The sequence below is a fragment of the Falco naumanni genome, chromosome 8, assembly GCF_017639655.2.
Source record: "Falco naumanni isolate bFalNau1 chromosome 8, bFalNau1.pat, whole genome shotgun sequence".
Classification (NCBI taxonomy): Eukaryota; Metazoa; Chordata; class Aves; order Falconiformes; family Falconidae; genus Falco; species Falco naumanni.
The window spans coordinates 11,055,585-11,073,049 of record NC_054061.1 but is presented as its reverse complement, the minus strand read 5'-3'; the positions used below and the strand labels follow the sequence as shown (position 1 = coordinate 11,073,049).

General features: G+C 42.0%; 1 protein-coding gene across 1 annotated transcript in view; it reads left to right on the top strand.

Annotated features, from left to right (window-relative positions):
- Window positions 1-17,465, top strand: part of NSG2 (neuronal vesicle trafficking associated 2) — a 37,892-nt gene that overhangs the window by 12,223 nt on the left and 8,204 nt on the right. The window contains exon 3 of the mRNA XM_040604716.1: window positions 2,441-2,560. Coding sequence (XP_040460650.1) covers window positions 2,441-2,560 — 120 coding nt within the window. The remainder of the gene's footprint in view (window positions 1-2,440; window positions 2,561-17,465) is intronic.

Below are 17,465 nucleotides of genomic sequence, written 5' to 3'. Positions count from 1 at the left end.
GGGGACTGAGCTAATTTATTTATTCGCAGACATGACTGACATTGCTACTGGACTTGCCTGGTGAAGGGCTGTGTGGGTTTATTTTCAGTCTCATGCTGTATCCCTGTAGACAGCATAATTTAAACTTTCCTGCTTAGCAGGTATTTGTTGAATGTAACAACAGTTAATGAATACCCATAATAAAACTGACATTAATGACAAAGAATGGAATAAAATTAACTTATATCTAGAAACAAGTAAGGTGTTTTTTTTGTTTTTTTGTTTTTTTTTTTCCCCTCCTTATATTCTGTCTTTGTGGTCCTTCATTAAGACCTAACATTAGAGTCTGTGGAAGAGCCCTCATGTATATTTAACACTTTTGTCTGCAGTAAGATTTATATCAAGCAGGACGCATGAATTTGGGAGAACTGGATATTGTGACTGGTAGTTTGAAAACAGAACGAGTGCAATTTCTGAACACTGGCTGGCAGGTGTTGATGGCCGACAGTCTGTAACTTACTGTACTGGGCTTACAAAAGGCCAGTGAGGAGACTGGGAAGCTGGGGGCCAGCTGCATGGAGTCCTGACTGCACTCGCCTTCTTTTGAGTAAGAAAATGAGGTTATCGCCTGTTGTAGCTCAGAGCTAACCTGGGCCCGTTTGTCTGGGCTGGAGAGGGAGCTTTGCTTTTTTTGGTCCACAGTGTGCTGGACTGCATTTCAGAGCGCTGCGGGGTTTGGTGCAATAGTAGGTTCAGAGCAGTGTCGGGGTTCATCCCAAACCCAACGAATCAGGCTTGTCCCCATGTGTCATTTCCCATCGGCTATGTCGTGTCATTAGAAATTCTGAGTTCCAAACTACTAATATAAATATATTTGGGTGGCTTTTTGTCTCTTCTTCTTCCCAAGTCCTAATGTTGCAAATGCTACTGTAGTAAATGCCATTGAGAGGGATTTGCTGAGGGATGTAAATATTCATCAGTCCTTAATGATTTGCATTTGAATCCAGAAAATTGGCTTATGACTCCTCACTGATTTTCTCTCACTCTGATTTTCTCGTGGCATTAAGTGCAGGAGGATTAAATACCTGGGGTTTTCTCTGGTCCAAACCAGACTTTGCCATCTTCATTTGCAAATAAGTTCTTCATTAGCTGGTAACTCAACCTTGTGCATCACTTAATCTTTTTCAATCCTTCAAGACATTTTGTTTCTAACAAAGAGCTTTTGGATCATTCTTGTCACTCGCGTATGAACCAGTCACCACTCCTGGAATATTTACTTTTCACCTTGGCAAGGCTGACAGCTGCCTAAGTCCTGCAGTTTGGGGTGGGAGGCAAAGAAGTGGAAGTGTTGGCCCCAGGATCAAGAGCTTCAGTGTTCTTTCTGTCCTTTTGTGTTTAATCTGCCCAAGCCCTGCAGACCACACCAACCCATCGTATGCTTTGCGGACCTCGCCCCGGGTTTCTAACCCTCTGCAGAAGCGCAGCGGTAGCGTGTGCTCGCAACCACAGCTCCCCTCTCCAGGGATGAGCTCCAGCTCTTGGCCAGTGCTGAAGACAAGGCCGTTTTGTCTTCTCTTGCATTTTTTGAGCCAGAGTAAGCTAGTGTGGCTATGCTGGCACGTTCTCATGATGCTATTTAGCTGCATGGGCTCATGGATGGGTAGTCTTTTAAGATTCTTGTGTATAATGGGATGGATACGCTCATTCCTCTGAAGGGCTGTTGGTTTCAGAGTATAGCCCTGATGCTCGTCCCCTCTGAGAGCAGCTGGCATTAGGTGTTACTTTTTCTGTGTTTACAATGGGTGCATTTTACCCAAAATGTTTAGGGTTATTCTAGATTACAAGTAAATTCAGTGTAGATTGACAATGCAGTGTTGGTAATTTGACCATTCCCTTTTAAAGCCACTTAGGACTTCTCAGTTCTCATTTTTATAAGACTAGTAGGACCTGGACTAGTCAGCAAATGACACTGTGATTTTCTGGAGAAAACCCAAGGTGATAGCATGAGATTAATATTGATAATTTGGAACCTAAATAAATGAGACACCAAATGGCCCAAGTTTAAATTGGCTTCAGTGGAACTGTTGGGATGGGGTTTTTGTTAAGTGAGGCTCTTCTTTAGGATGGGCTGTTTTTCTGTGCGTTCTACCCGTTGGAGGCGATATAAAAATTATATGCCTAGTCCAAAACAAAAGTGGGTGTCAAACATTTTGCTGTCAGCTATTTTAAGACTCGGTATGATGATAAGCTCACTGTCCTAGGTCTGTGTATCTGCCTGACTATTCATTTCTCTGTCCCGGTTCCTGAGGGTATGATGAGTTGGTGTTAATTTATGGTTCTAAGGTACTTGTGTAGGTCCAGGGGGTGGTTTGTACAGAAAAGCTTAGATAACAGAAAAAACATATCATGTGTTACATATCATATCATGTAAAACAACCTTTAACGTATTGATATTTTCCAGGTAATTGTGAAAACAAGAACAGAATATCAGCCTGACCAGAAGAACAAAGGAAAACTCAGAGTGCCCAAAATTGCTGAATTCACAGTCAGTTTCACTGATGGTGTAACAGAAAGACTAAAGGTAAGAAAAGGTTATTATGCTGCCTTCTGATGCAAATGCCATTCATTTTAAAATAACCGAATCAAAGCAACAGTAAAGACATAACAAATTTCACACACCACTCATCACTAAGGAGAGGCATAAAAATCCATTCATAACTAGATCTAAAGTAGGAAATGTTTACCTTTTCCCAGGAAATGTTATGAAAATATTTTGGAGCTCAAACTGAAGGTAAAAACAAGTTTTAATCTTTTTTTCTTCTCAAACATTTGTGTTTTAAAAGAACAAAAAATCACGGTGAAGATTGATCGGAATAGTTTGTTTCACCTTTTAGAAATTCTTTTGTCTTGTAGTCAAGCAACCTATTTAATATTTTAAATATTTTATTATTATATAATTATATTATTGTAGATTAAAAGCCATTTCAAACTGGATTAAAGGAGAGATACTAGACAAGTATCCAAGGATATCCTGTCGTGTATGCAGTTTTGGTTCACAGGAGTTGGAATTTTCTGATGAAAAATGTTTCCTTGAGAAATTTTCAACAAGCTCAGACATGGAAAGAAACTCATGAATTATTGAGCGCCCTCAGTTCCTGTTGACTGCAGCATATCAGAATGGCTCAGTTCTTCCTAAAATTAGTCTCCAAACGTATAGCTGCTAGTATTTTTTCCTTTTTCTTTGAGAAGATATGGTGCTTTTTCCTAAACCACAGACAATGGGAGTGATAAAACCGCGAGATCTGATTTTACATTTCCAAAGTCAGAGGAAATTATTTGAGGAGACAGTGCCTAGCTATAGTCCTGCTGCTTGAAAAGCTAGTGTTTGGCTTACGAATTTTTGTGAAAGGGTGTAATCCTCAACAGTTAACAGGAATTGGTTCAGGGAACTGCACAGTCTTTGATTTGGCTCCGTTGTTCTCAGTTTTGAAAGAAACAAAGAAGTTTAATTATTTTCCAATACTTTAGAAGAAAACTATCACTTCTAAAATTGGAATGTGATACAGGAAAATTTGTTACCATACATCCTTGATAACCTTCAAGGTAAGGCTTGTTCAACTTAGTTAAAGAAGAAATGTTTATCTACTCTCTTCTGAAGCACTACAGAATGGCACTATGTATTTTCCAGAAATTCACTATTATTTATTTCTCAAGGACAACTGTGTTGCTTTTATCCAGGATATTTACAACCATAATTTATTCTTAAAAAGTCTGTGAATAAGTGTTTATAGATTCTTGGGGTTTTTTTAAGTGGACATCACATGTTTTGATCTAAACAGCTCGCCAGGGGCTTACAGGCTGTTGCTTTTGGTTGAATTCTTTACTGATCTTACTGCATGTGTAGCATCTGTTTACCACCAACAGTGACTCTCCATTGGTACCACTAGTAAACATCTTATTTTTATACTTATTTTATATTTTATATATATATATATATATATATATATATAAAATACTCTGTTTAACGTAAATGAATTAGCCACAGTTAAAACCCCAGCCTTGGAAACTGCAGCAGAGGTTTTTCGGGGTGAGCGATACACAGACCAGAAGCAGACACAATGTGCCTGAGAAACACCAGTAAGTGTAGTGCCTCCTGGAAGTGATGTTTTGGCTTGTGACCCTCAATAAATGGCATTGTTGATATTGTAAGTAGTGGTGTTTCACTGGCTATTTAAAACTTAATCTTGCAGCCCTGAACGGCGTTAAGGTCAGTGTAAGACAAAGTTTCAACCCTGTCAAAAGATCTGGCCTTGCTATTTAAAAAGGCAATCGAGAGCAGGTCAGCCTTACACACTGTGTGTGCAGGAGGCTCATAAGTTAGATGTATAGCTCATCCACTGCTATGGATAAATCTCGTTTAATCTATTCCTTCTATAGAATACCTTATTTTTCCCATTCTTCAAGTGCTGCTGGGGGCTCCAGCCGCGTGCACGGACCGACAGAGGTTTAAGCTCCCTTCCCCTTTGCGGCGCGCTGGGGCTGGCTGTGGGAGCTGTGCCTCTTCCTAGGCAGCCTGGCAGCATGACAGTTTCATTTTTAAGCTATTTCCTTTCCCCAAAATCCATATGATTTCCATTCTCTGCTCTTCAATGTCAACTTATTAATCACTCAGCCTCTCGTCTAATACTGGATAAGACTATAAGCCTCTCCCTGCCTGCTTTTCATAAGGCTTCCATTTATCGTATTAAGTTTGTAGTATTATTTCCTGACAAAAATGAGCTGAGATAATAGGTAATATTTCATTACCTTTTGTACTTTTTTTTTATTGCACTACATTTTTGTACCAGTGCATATTTTTAGTGAAGTTATTAAAAATACTGCCCTCTGGTTATAAGCAGGCCTATTATCTGGTACTGATGAAATCATTTTACATTTGTTTTTTGTAAGAAGAAATCATAGTAAATACTTAATTTTTATTATCTGAGTTTGGCTACACTTTTAAAAGCTTAAAAAAAGATAATATAAATGAGATCATTGTGTTTTCTTTTGCTGGCTGATTGCTATTCTATATGCTATGCTATAGCCTTCCAGTATGTGATGTGTTGGAAATATCATCCACATCTTATTGTTAACATGTTGATTAAAATTGAAGTATTCCTCTATACTTGAACTGGGCTGTTGGTAGCTACCCACTGGTAGAAGCACGTAAATAATCCCCTGGATTTCTGCAAAAGAAATGATGGAGGGAAAGGCCAATAGTCCATCCAAGGGTAGACTTGGATGTTTAAACTAAACTTTGGTTTAGTGCACGCCAAATGTGTGAGAGCTGTATGGGAAATGCCTGTACAACTAGTGTGAGTCCACAGCAATGCCTGAGTTCAAGGGTTTTCGTAGGGAGCCATTTTGCTACTACAGCTCTACTAGTCTGTGCGTGAGGAGCAATACATCTCAGCACACGGTACCTGTACATTGGGGAAAGAGAAGGGACAGTAAGAGGGTGTGAAAATAGCCCAGAGATCCTATCCTGTCTGCTACTGGTGAATACAGAGTAAGACGCCTTGTATTTTATTTTTCACCCAAATGGTAGCATTATCAGCAATTCAAACAGAAATACGGCAAAGTGAATATAATTAATGTGTGTGTGAAAAAGTGCTGCTGGACTCCATATTTATGACTGTGCTCCCCACCCACTAATAACCTCTCTGGAGGGGTTTTTAACATTTCTGTTTCAGTCTGTGAAGTGCTTTTCTTTCCTCTCTACTTCTGGTCACTTGGTATGAGAGAGAATGTTCTCAGGGAAGAAGGAAACTCTTCCCAGGTTCTTGGTTTTTTTTTCTGAGTCATGTAGTTGCATTATACAGAAGAGCAGGATCTCTGGGGGAAATTTTGGGACCATATGAACATGACAGTCAAATCCACAGATGCCCTTTATTCTGCCTTTTGGGCATCTTTTATTGAAGAGGCTAATGAATTATTAGACAACTTTCTCGCATGAGTAAGCCAAAGCCAGAATTTAAGCTTATGCATGCATATTTTTCATCCATCCAGAATAGCACAGATCTGAGCTCTTTAATTATTGTAAAGAAGAGACTGTCCCTAGGCAACGGTTCTTATTTCACACTACCTCTTCCAGGAATTTTAGATAGCTTCTGCAACTTGTCACATCTCCTAATAGATGAGATTATGATTCTCTATAGCTCAGCACACAGTGTCCTGGAAGTCTGACCAATTAGGCTTATTCTTCAGCTGGGTGAGTCACCCCATACATACTTTATAACAGCTGTTTAAATACTTGTGTGTAGATGGGTTACAAGAAAATGATGTTAAAATGGCATTATCGTTGAGACATCCGTACATAAAATAATTTTTTTTATCATTTTACTCCTTCACAGAGGAGCAATGACAACGTTTTTGCTAAGCTGACTGGCAGTGATTTTATAGACCTTGCCTCCTCCAGACTGTTTATACCTTTGGAGTGTGTCCCTCTAGGATGTTTTTGAACTGCAAAGATCTTATTTTGCAGTAATGATGTATACCGAGGTTTCTCAGTCTGGAGGGGAATGGTGTCTGGTGTTTGCCTTCCATTTTGCATGCTTTGAAGGTAGCTCAAGTTACCGTGCTTTGGCATCCAGTGGTGACACCGAGGTGCATTAGAAAAAGTCTGCAGGTGTGATGTTCCTGTGCGGGACAACAGATCTAACCTGTTGCATTTGAGGCAGGGCTTACTACTTCTTTTTGCCAGTGATATCCTATGTTACAGCTTTTAAGAACAGTCTCTTATATGTGAGTATCATCATTCCCATGAGTTTCTGCCCTTACTTCTTTTTATCAGTACTGAAATGAGATCAAATGCTCTTTTGCTTTTCAAGCAGCTTATCCATTGAATGAAGCTTGTTACTTCTGGAGGACAGGGTTTCCAGTGACTCCTTTTGTCTTCCAATCAGTCCAGATAACACAGAGAACAACCAGAAGCATTTATAAGGTGAAGAGTGGGCTTCTATCCACTTTCTTGACAGTCACTTAGCTGAACCTTCTTTTCAAGACATCACGACCCTGCTTAAGATGAAACAAGCTGGAGAATAGCTGCTGATGAATTTTGTGCTTTATCCAGTCACACACAGTGAGCACAGGTAAAGCTGTGCTAGCTCTGAGATTTTTTTATCTCCAAATAGCACCAGGAAAGATATTGGAGGGGTCTTTCAGTGTAGGTGCACAACGCGGAGTGTTGGGTTGACACACGTAACTGCCTGCCGGTTACTGGTTTTGTGCCAATCGCTGTCTTTATGACACAAGTAAGTTCACATGCAACGAGTTTGACCTGTTATCGCTAAGTGCCACGGAGCTATTAACTACTGCCTTTTCAGGGAGACAGGGATTTAATGGCAATTAGTTGGGTGATAGTTGCCTACCATAGTTATCTGACTTCTCATGTCTTCCACAGTTCTTTCCTTTTCATGGATCATTTTCTTAAGAAAGTTGCAGTTACCGGTCTTTCAGGGTTGGAATAATTAAACTATGTACTTGTCTTTAACAGAACAAGTTAGGAGTGGGCGTATGGGGGAGTAAGTGAGGTATGTAAGATGTTTTCTTATGAGCAGTTTATCTACCTGGAAAAATCATCTGTAAGTATTGATCATTACTTCAACGAAGAAGACTGGGAGCTTCACTCGTTTTGCTACAAGTTGGCAAGATCCATCTTCAGAGTCACTGGCTGTGTAATCCATTCCTGTTGAGTATGCAATGACTGTATTTCTTATTAGATCAGCTCTCTTCTCCCTCCACCCTAAAACTGTTCTGATACATGCAGATCCAGTAACCAGTGAATGTAATTATTGGCCACACTTTTCATCAGGTTCTTAAAATATAGTGGAACCCATTCAAGTATTTCAGTTATTGAAATGCTCATACTGAAACAATTATTTTCCTCTGACCTAATGTGAAAGAACAAAATCGGTTTTGTCTCCAGCCACACCCTACAAAGCAGACACTGATGCAGTAATTGTTTATTATAAAAAACAAGCCAGTATCGGAAATGCTTGGCTCCTAATTAAGAAAGATTTTTCTGGGCCAGGGCCAGGGTTTGATTTCCTGTTATTAGCAGCTTTGCTGAAATGGAAGATGCTTCCTCTGCTTCCATCACTAGAATGTGACCCATTGAATCCCTAGGGTATTCAGCTAGATCTGGTAGTGGAGGGATCCTCCTGTGACAGGCATTGCAATTCAGAAGGAAGGAAAGTCCCAGGTTTTTATGCTTGTGGAGGAAGGTGAGGAGCAGGTCTCGGTCCCTTTGTTTCTGCAGGTAAGATCCGTTGAGATGCGAGCACAAGATGTCTTGTACAGTGGCATGCAGAGACTTGCTGTGTGGCCTCTGCACTGCCAAATGTCTGCACCGTGAACGTAGCTCTGAGAAACACCTCATTTCCCTGAATGCATATATTTATCTACCAGCCCACCCTGCCCTTGTTTTTAAAGGGCACATAACCCTTGCAGCTGTGTAGGTGGCAACTCTCCCTTGCTTTGCTGCACACCCCCCCAGCCCCAAATGTGGCATTCCTCTCATTCGGCTCCCCCTGCTCCCCCTTTCCAAACTCCCCTTCCATGCCATGGTTCCTGCAAATTTCTCCATAGATGTTCTGCTTTCACCTGTAGTCTCTTGCTTTATGCTGACAGTTCTTCCTCTAACCTGCAGAGGAATGAATCCCAGAAAAATGGCATGGGGCTTTTCATTGTGCCCATTCAATAGCTAAATAAATTTAAAGATTCCTTTAATTGTTAAGGTACCACAGGGCAGGAGTAACTCACAGAAAGGACTCCTCTGAGTGTGAGCAGGACAGTTTTCCTTACTGCTTTTTAATACTAACAATAACAATGTTACCATGGCAACTGCCACATGGCATCAGTTATCTGGAAGATGCAGAGTGGCTGCTGAAAGATCCCATTACACTGACTAATGCGAGTGGTGCTCCAGGGAGGGAACATGCTCTAATACACAGAGATTTTTCTCACTTCAGTAATAATTGCTAATGTGGCTGAGATGTTGTTTCCAAGCTGCACAGCACTTGGATGAGCGGTGTGATTTTGGAGAGCAAGGGACAAAGCAGAGGAAGGTGGCAGGCACAGAGGAGCAGTGGCAATAGCATTCAGGCGTTTTGTGGTGCTGGCACCGGCATCGGGGACGGTACGGTGGTCTCCTGTTGAGCCTTGCATTCAAACAGGGGCTTAAGGGGACGTGTCAGTATGAAGGGGTTGATTTCAGTCTCCAGGGACTGATTTGAAGGCTTTGACTCCCTTTGGGAATTCTCAACTATCATCAGGCAATCTCATCTCCCAGTGGGCTCAGATGCGGTGGGCATGTTCTTCTGGCAGGGGTGTCAGGCAGCTCTGGCTGCACCTAAGTCTTCTCCAGACAGTGATGGAGTGACTTGTCTTTGGAGCCCAAGCTTTGTCTTGTCTTCAGAGGTTGAATATTTTCCATTGCAGTGCAGAGAGTCACAATATCTCCTTTCTCAAAAATCCACTTCCCAGCCCCACCTGGTCTTGCGTCTACTTACAAACTAGCATGTGCGTGGATTCAGACTCACCTGTGGTGTGTGTGAAAGGGCAGGAGAGATGTCACTCATCGTCCTTCTGCCTGAGCTCAGAAATCACTCTTCTCCTCCTCTGGCTGTAATGGTAAGAGAAGAGGATAGGTCATATCTGTCCCCGTTGGCCTCACAGCTTGCGTGGAGGTAGATTGATGGAGCCATTTGTGATCATTGGTTGACAATTCGGAATTGTGAGGATGAACCAAATGTGGATTTTTGGCTCAGCTGCCAGAAAACAGATATTTCTGATCACATCACCAGGTATGGTACTATAAACCCCACAAGGTTTCCTCTGTTTGGGTAAAAGTCTGCGTGTTTTTTTAGGTGTTCCCAGCTAATACCTGGCTTTCTGGTACAGGCTAGGTCCCAACAAGGTAAAGCCAGGAAGAATTTCCACGTCTAAAACACACACAAGGAAAGTGCATTTTGATTTAATTAGAATGCTCTATATGACTGGCTTAGGGACCACCTAGCAAAGCACAAGAAAACCACCATGGCTTTTATAGGAAGTGGATCGTTCCTTAAAGTGTATTCTTGGTTTATATTCTTTTTTACAGAAACACAGACACATTCTCTTTTGCAAAGTCAGAAAAAACATCTGAAATATATTTTATTTTTGCCATCTGTGAGCACTGACAGTGTAATCAGCTGCAGAGATTAGTTCAGGGTTATTTTTTTCCTTTAATTGATTTTTGGAGAGAAGAAGAAAGTTAATTGCTATGTAGAAAATGTCTAAAATTGGAAGTCACAGAGAATATTCACATGCCTGAGGGTTTGTGGGGTAGACCTGCTGAATAAATTCTCTAAACCGTGATACATTGGCGGATGAAAGAGCAGAAACCTCAACCGACCCTTTGCTTTGGAATAAAATGCTTGAAGACTTTCATAAGCATCTGCATGGTGATACCCATCCTGCTAATTACAAAATGTAATTGCGGTTTCCACTTAGTCTGAATGATTTCTTACACTGCATCTTTGTCTTCAACAGCACAATGCATGTTTCATTCTGGTACCTCTGCCACTCCACAGTAAACCTTATTTGTTGGGTAATTTTCTTGTCATCGTTTGAGGTGGAATGAAATATGCCTAATGATAGTTTGGCTAATGTAGCAAAAGGGACCGAATGGGATGGAGGAGGAAAGAGTTTTCAGCTGACTGAAGCCAAGGCAAAGTTTATTGACTGTCGTGAAGTGCATTTTCTTGTAGCCAAACCACAGAATGCTAAAAAAAAATAATAATAATCAGGGAAGTGAAATGCTTCACTGGTACATTTTTTTTTCCATATAATGTTTCATTCTCTGTATTTATAAAGCAGCACAGGCTTCTGACTGAATGTTAAACAGACCTGAGCTCCCTCTTGTTAGTACTTGCAGATGTATTAAGCCTGTTGGGTCAGATCCACAGCTAATGGAACTGGCCTCACGCCTTTGAAGGCATCATAATCAGCTAGATTATTCATTTTTGTTGTTTGTTTTTAAAAGAGTAGCTTTTGTAAGTCATTTGCAGCAATAAAGCTTCACATTTCTAATTTAAAATGGAAAGCCTTTTAATTCTTAAGTTACCCAGGGGACACTTTGCTCGCCAAGTCATCACTTTGTCCTCATATGAAGCACCCACATAATAAGAGTAAGTTTTCTGAGAGAGATGGGTGCACTGGACCATGAGTGCTGTCATATTATTAACTGGATTTCCTGACCCATGATAGTAGACATAGGTGCTGAAATCATGTGAATATGTTGACCTTCTTGAAGGAATGAACTTCCAACTGATTATTTTTTTTAACCACAAGAGTGCACTGAACAAAGGTGTTTTAATTTGTGCAAGCTTAACCTTTGATTTCATTTTATCTAAGAAGTCCATGGGACTGGGAAGTGGTAGGAGAAAGTTATCATGTGCCCTGGCATATAAAGAGCTTAAATTGTTCTGGGCATTTTTAAATCCAGTCTTCTGTTGTTGCTGGCTGATGAAGAAAATGGAAGTGTCATAAGTAAAATCAAAATACAATAAAGTGATGAGAAAAGCAAATACATGAAAAACCATGCCTGGAGGAATACCATTTTGTGCCTTAGTCCAGTACATCAATACTCAAGTCTGAAAGGTTTGCTTTGAAAATTGCCCTGCCTTTGAAAGAAGGTAATTCCATAAAGCAAACAGACCTCAGCTTTTCCCTAGAACCAGCCTGATCCTTGGCCGTGGAATGATGTTGATGGGTGGTTTTGCGCAGACGGGCCCAGAAAAAGCCAAGCTTTTGGGGACTTAGATGCTTGCAGCTTTGGGTGGATCTTGCTGGAGTGTCTGTGAGTAGCAGTGGGGAGTAAGATGTGGAGCTGGGCCCGAGTGTGCCTCAGGTGTCAAAGAAAGCCACCAGCAGAACAAGCAACACAACCTGCATTTCCCAGGAGTGCTGCCGTGTGCTGATCCCTGAACCCGTTCTTGCTCAGGGCTCCTAATGCTTCCCCTGCACCAAATCCAATGTGAGGGAAGCAGGGAGAGGGGGAGGATCTGCGTGTGTGAGACTCTTCAGAGGCGTCTTGGCAGGCAGAAGGTAGGCAAGGAGACATTTTACTGATGACTTGATATATCTTGTATGCGTGTTAATGCATTTAAAAAGGGGCCTCGATGAGCTGAGGCATCCATTGCCATGTCCCATGTGAAGTGACCGGAGGAAGGGTCACAGCCAAGCTTTGCACAGTGCAGTGGGACACAGCAGCATGTCACTGATGCGGCGTTGGTTGGGGAGGTGACGTATCTGTCCGCTGCAACACCTCTAATAGAAAACCAGTCTCAAATTAGCGATTTGGAAGGAAGCCCCTTCCAGCGTTGCTCAGCTCATGAGATGGTTTGTCAGGCATTATTAGGACCATGGGTTTGGGAAACAAAGCACCTTTATAAGCGGTGTTCCTGAGTCATCACGCTTGTGTAATTTTGGGGGTTTGCTTCTCTTCTTTTGAAGGCAGCAGAGTCACAGAAATTAGAAGGGAAGGCTTACGATATTTGAAAAAGGAAGAAGATATTCTTGTAGGAGGTGGGGGAAAAGACCTTTAAATACCTTTATGGTCTGCCAAAAAGTCCATGTATTTATTTGGTATTCCTAGAAACAGTATTATAGCATCTCAATATACCAGCCTATTCTGATGAAGGATTCTTTTTATGGCATTAAATGGCAGAAAAAGAAAAAGCAAACCAAACGGAGCTTTTTATTTACCTAAGTGAAAATTCTGCACTATTCAATGTTGGAAGCATCCTTATTGAAAATGGCGTTTTAGAACTTCCATAAGGAATGGGGGCTTGGAAACTGAGCCGTGAATTTTCCATTCAAGGGGTTTGACTTGGCACAGAGAGACATCATGCAGACCGCAGCTGGCACCAGACACAGTTAAAAGGATCTGAGGCTATTAGTGCCTAAACAGCCACTAGAAATTATATTACATGATGGAGACTGGCTAATATAATTGAGCCAGCTAGTTATTGTGTGCATAATTTAATTATTTGACAAATTGCTTAGAAACACGGTGTTCTTGTTCTACACTTGTGCTGCACTTGCAGCATTATGAGGCGCAGAGCAGAGGAATTGCTGGTGGGTATGTAGTCATCTTGGAAGAGAGATTTTTTTTTTTTAAGGTTTGCAAACTTGGGGGAGGTTCACTGGTTTAGTTGTGGTGGGGCAGTGTACGCAGGGATGGGTCGAGGCAAGGGGGACATGGCTGGGATAGCAAACTGGGTGGCAGACAGCTAGTGCTGTTTCAGGTGCATACTTTGGGAGCTTTAGGGCAGTTGGAGAAATGACCCTCCCTTTGCTCTGCTCTGTGTGTCTTGTGGACTTTGGTTGCTGGACTGTGTGGTCTGAAAGGAACCCATGAAATACTGAAGCAAACGTGAGATGTTTTTGGACCCCAAGATTATACTGTCCTCATGGGCGGCGTTCAGTGTTCTTAGGAGAACTGGGGCCAAGCTGGTTTACAATTATGAATTCTAAGATAAAGGAACAAAACCCCCAATCCCTTAAGCTTCCTGTAAGAAGCCATGCAGCACTGAGTATTTTCCCGTGGTTTGGAAGATTTAGATACATGATGAAGGACGTTTCCCTCTTATAAAGCATCTCCTAAGAGATGTTACTTAGGAATCTGCACACCATCTGGAATAAAGCTGTGCTGTAATAGTAAAGGACAAATCCTACATCTTGAACCATACTAAGCAAATGTGAAGACCCAATTGTGTCGCTTTTTTTCAGTTAGCCTTTCAAAATTTCAGAGGCTAAGCTGTTGCCATAAAATCAGCAAAATCAGCAACTTATTGCAAAAAGATTCTTAACAATCTGGAGTGAAATGCCATTTTTGGAGTGCAGCCAAATCATTACCTGCAGAAAGGATCCAGCTGTATAACAGGGTGCTGGGCAATGCACCGCAGCTTTTCTCTGTCTGAGTCGGAACGGTGGAGCAGCTCTTCCTGGAGGGTATTTCTGACCCCTTATTGCCTTGGTCGATCCCTCTGTATCCTGTCAGCCTGTGGCTCCCTCCCTGCCTACATGCCTGAGCTTTCTTACAGTAGCAACCTGGATTCAAATGATGGGGTGGTTCACACTTGGATTTCATCCTGGCGTACAGGTGGGACGCAGCCAGGATAGACGGCTGGACCCAAGAGCTCGGAAGTGCTCCTGAGTCTTTCACTTTAGCTGTAGTTTTCATGTCAAGATCTAATGTTGTCAATCTAATTATCAGCTGAAAGAAGTTATGAGATGAAGGAGAAAAAAATGACCCTCCTGAATTTTTCACTGTCAAGCAGAAATCCCTGTAATGACATGATGAGTGTATGAACATCTACTGAGATGCCCTTAACAGCTGAAACCGTTCTGCTGAGCGGCAAGACCTCAGGGACTGGCCCTGTGGCAAATGGATTGATGATTTTGTCATATTTTTTTCTTGCATGCAAGTTAACTAGGTTGTCAATGGATTAATAAGTCGCCAGGTGTAATGGCATTGCCATGGACTATGGAAAGAACCTTGTTGCCTATCCAAGCATAGCTCTTATGCCCTTCTGTGAAAATAACCTTGACAGAATTTCTCCCAATGTTGTTTACAACAAATTTTGTCTCATTCAGAGTCTGTCTTCTTCTACAAAGAGAAAATTAAAACCAAGATAATTTCTTCAACTGAATTGCCTGTTAAAGGTCACAAAATTTCCCAATACCCATCAACATTGAAGGTATCTTGCAGAACCAGACATGGCATCAGCAGTGGCATCCTTTCCTGACAACTTGAATGTGAAGAGGGTGAGGCTGCACTGCAGGAACGGAGGCATCTGGCTTCTGAGATCCCTTATTCACGTTACAGCTAGGACTAGGAAGACCGCAGAACTTTGTGGGGATTTTTCCATGATAAATTATCCTTATCTGGGAGTTAAACTGATCTCCTAACACACAACTCTACACTCTGAGAGCACTAATTCTTCTCTGGGTGCTGCTTGTCTGGCTGATTTTCCTATAGACATAAATGCTTTTCCTGGTTGTGGCATCTTCTTGGCTGTACTCCTATTTTGAGTGTATATAAGTGTATCTATTACATGCCCTGAGCACTGGGAAAGGTGTCCAGAGTCAAACATTTATTTGCCAGCTTTAGGAAAAAAATCATGCTTGATATTGAAGAAGTGCCACCCACACAGATGAAACCCCCTGCTTGCTAGCCTCTCACAAGAGCTGCATGAGAACAGAAGAGATGTTCTGCACTATTTTCTTCAGACAGATTGATAGACATCACATCATCTGTTTGCATCCTGAGAATTGCTCCTCTTAGTTGGCAAATGGAGGGTGATTTCAAGTGCCTGGGCACCTGGGGCTTATGCCTGATCCACAAACACCAGGTGATACTTGCTGAGTTCCTCCAAAGCTGGACCGAATGCAGCTGTTTTCCATCAAAGAGAGGGCAGCACAGTGGTTTTCCAAATGATTTTTAGACAGTAGATAATGCTACTGCCTGAGTGTGAGCAGTGATGGGTTTGAGCTTTGGCAGTGGAGCGCAAAGGATTGCAGTGCCGTACCAGCTAGTTGACCATCCCATTTGGAAACCCATTTTAGTGACCTGAAGACAGATGTGTCAGAGCAATGTGTGAAAATCCAAAATGGACAATTTCTTACCCCTCTGAAGACACCTAAGCCTACAGAAGGTGCCTAATGATTCTTGTGTCCTATAGGAAACTAAAGGAGATTTAGACACCTGACTGCCTTTATGGATCTAGGTCTAAGTGACTGGTTCATGCCGTCAAATATGGGAACTCGGTGGGAGAAGAGGGGGCTGTATTTCTTTTATTAAGCCCTACTTCAAACCATGTGGGGGCTCTCCATATGAATGCTTTACCTTTGTCGAATCTTACTGAGCTCCTTCTGTTCATCATATTATACAGAATAAATTTGGTAGATTAATTGTGATTAATTTCATAGAAGAACTGTGGTTTGGGTTAGAAAAAACAACCCTTTACTTCTTCAAGAAGCGTTGCTTCACAGTTTTGTAGGATGCCTTCTTTTGTGTTTCACTACAAAGTGCATTGCATTTGAATGCCCATGTTATTTTGTTTCCCGATCCAATTTTTATTTTAACCATTTTTATGCTGAGTCCTCACAGTGTGTGACACCATCAGTGGAGCCTGAGAACAAAACATAAAGGTGGAATGACAAGCCCTGGTGCCGGGGCTGTGATTGTAAGTTATGTTCCTCCAGCTGCTAATGCAAGTAATATGTGGCTTAAGTGGGAACAAAACCACACAGCCCACAACTCCCCAGCACAGGCTGGATGCTGCATGCTAATAGAGAGCTGTCTGCATCCAGTCCCCACTGGGGAAAGAAATATTTGTCAACTCAGTTCAAACAGTGCATAAATTTGAGGGAACTGCCATCTGCTGACAGACCCTTCCCCCACCTACACTGTCTGAAAATCCATCCTTATGAATATCGGCTCTGTGCAGTAGTATTCCCTTCAACCCCTGTTCAGGATCTGCCTTTCTCTGCTTCCTTTTTCCCCCCCTGGGTATTTCCAGAGAGTTCAGGTTTCCCAGGACTCTCAGGCACTGAAATACCTCACGGGTTTGTGTGACAGTGCCAGCCCTGTGCTGGTGTGTAGCTACCTGCAGGCTCTGTCGCTCAGCAGCTTGTCAGAGCCCCTAAGGCTCGATTTTTGGAGGGACCAGCAGCTCCCCTCTCTTGTTGACTTCCATGAGCAGTGAAGGGTGTACACCCTCTCTGAAAATCAAGGGTGCAAATTTTTGCCAAGGAAAACAATAAGGAATAAAAATGTAGAAACCTTACAATGGAAAAGCCTATTAAAAGAATGCCCTGCTGTTTGGATGTGGCATTGTTCTCTGGTTTGCTTTTAAATAGGGCTTTTCATTGTAGATAGAGAGGGCAAAAAGGAATTTTTGATGAAAAAAAAAAAAATCAGGGGCAGCTGTTGAAATCAAAGAGTGTAGGAAGGATACTCCAATGGACAGCATGAAAGCCAGGTTAACTAGAACAGCGTTGTAATTAGATACCTCACTAGAGCAAAACCTAGTGTCAGCTGATGTCCTGTTGCCTGATGAGGATATATCTTTCTTATATCCATGCTGTTGTGAAAGTGCAACGTGTACTTCATCTGTGGAAAAGGTGGGGAGGGACCAAGCCAAGTGGGCTGCTGCTAATGTGAGGTTGACATCATCTTTCAGAGATGTTAAGGGCCTTTTTCTGTGTTTTGTGGAGGATGGGGAGTTTCTTAGTGTGGTAACGATGCTCTCTCTCCTCCATTCCAGCAGACACTCCCTTCTTAAGGGAACCTATGGGAATCGTATAAGACTTTGGGGAAAGGGCAGGCAAATCCCTCCCTTCTTTTACCCTCTCCAGCAGTCACACATGACAGATTCATGCCTGCAGCACTTCTC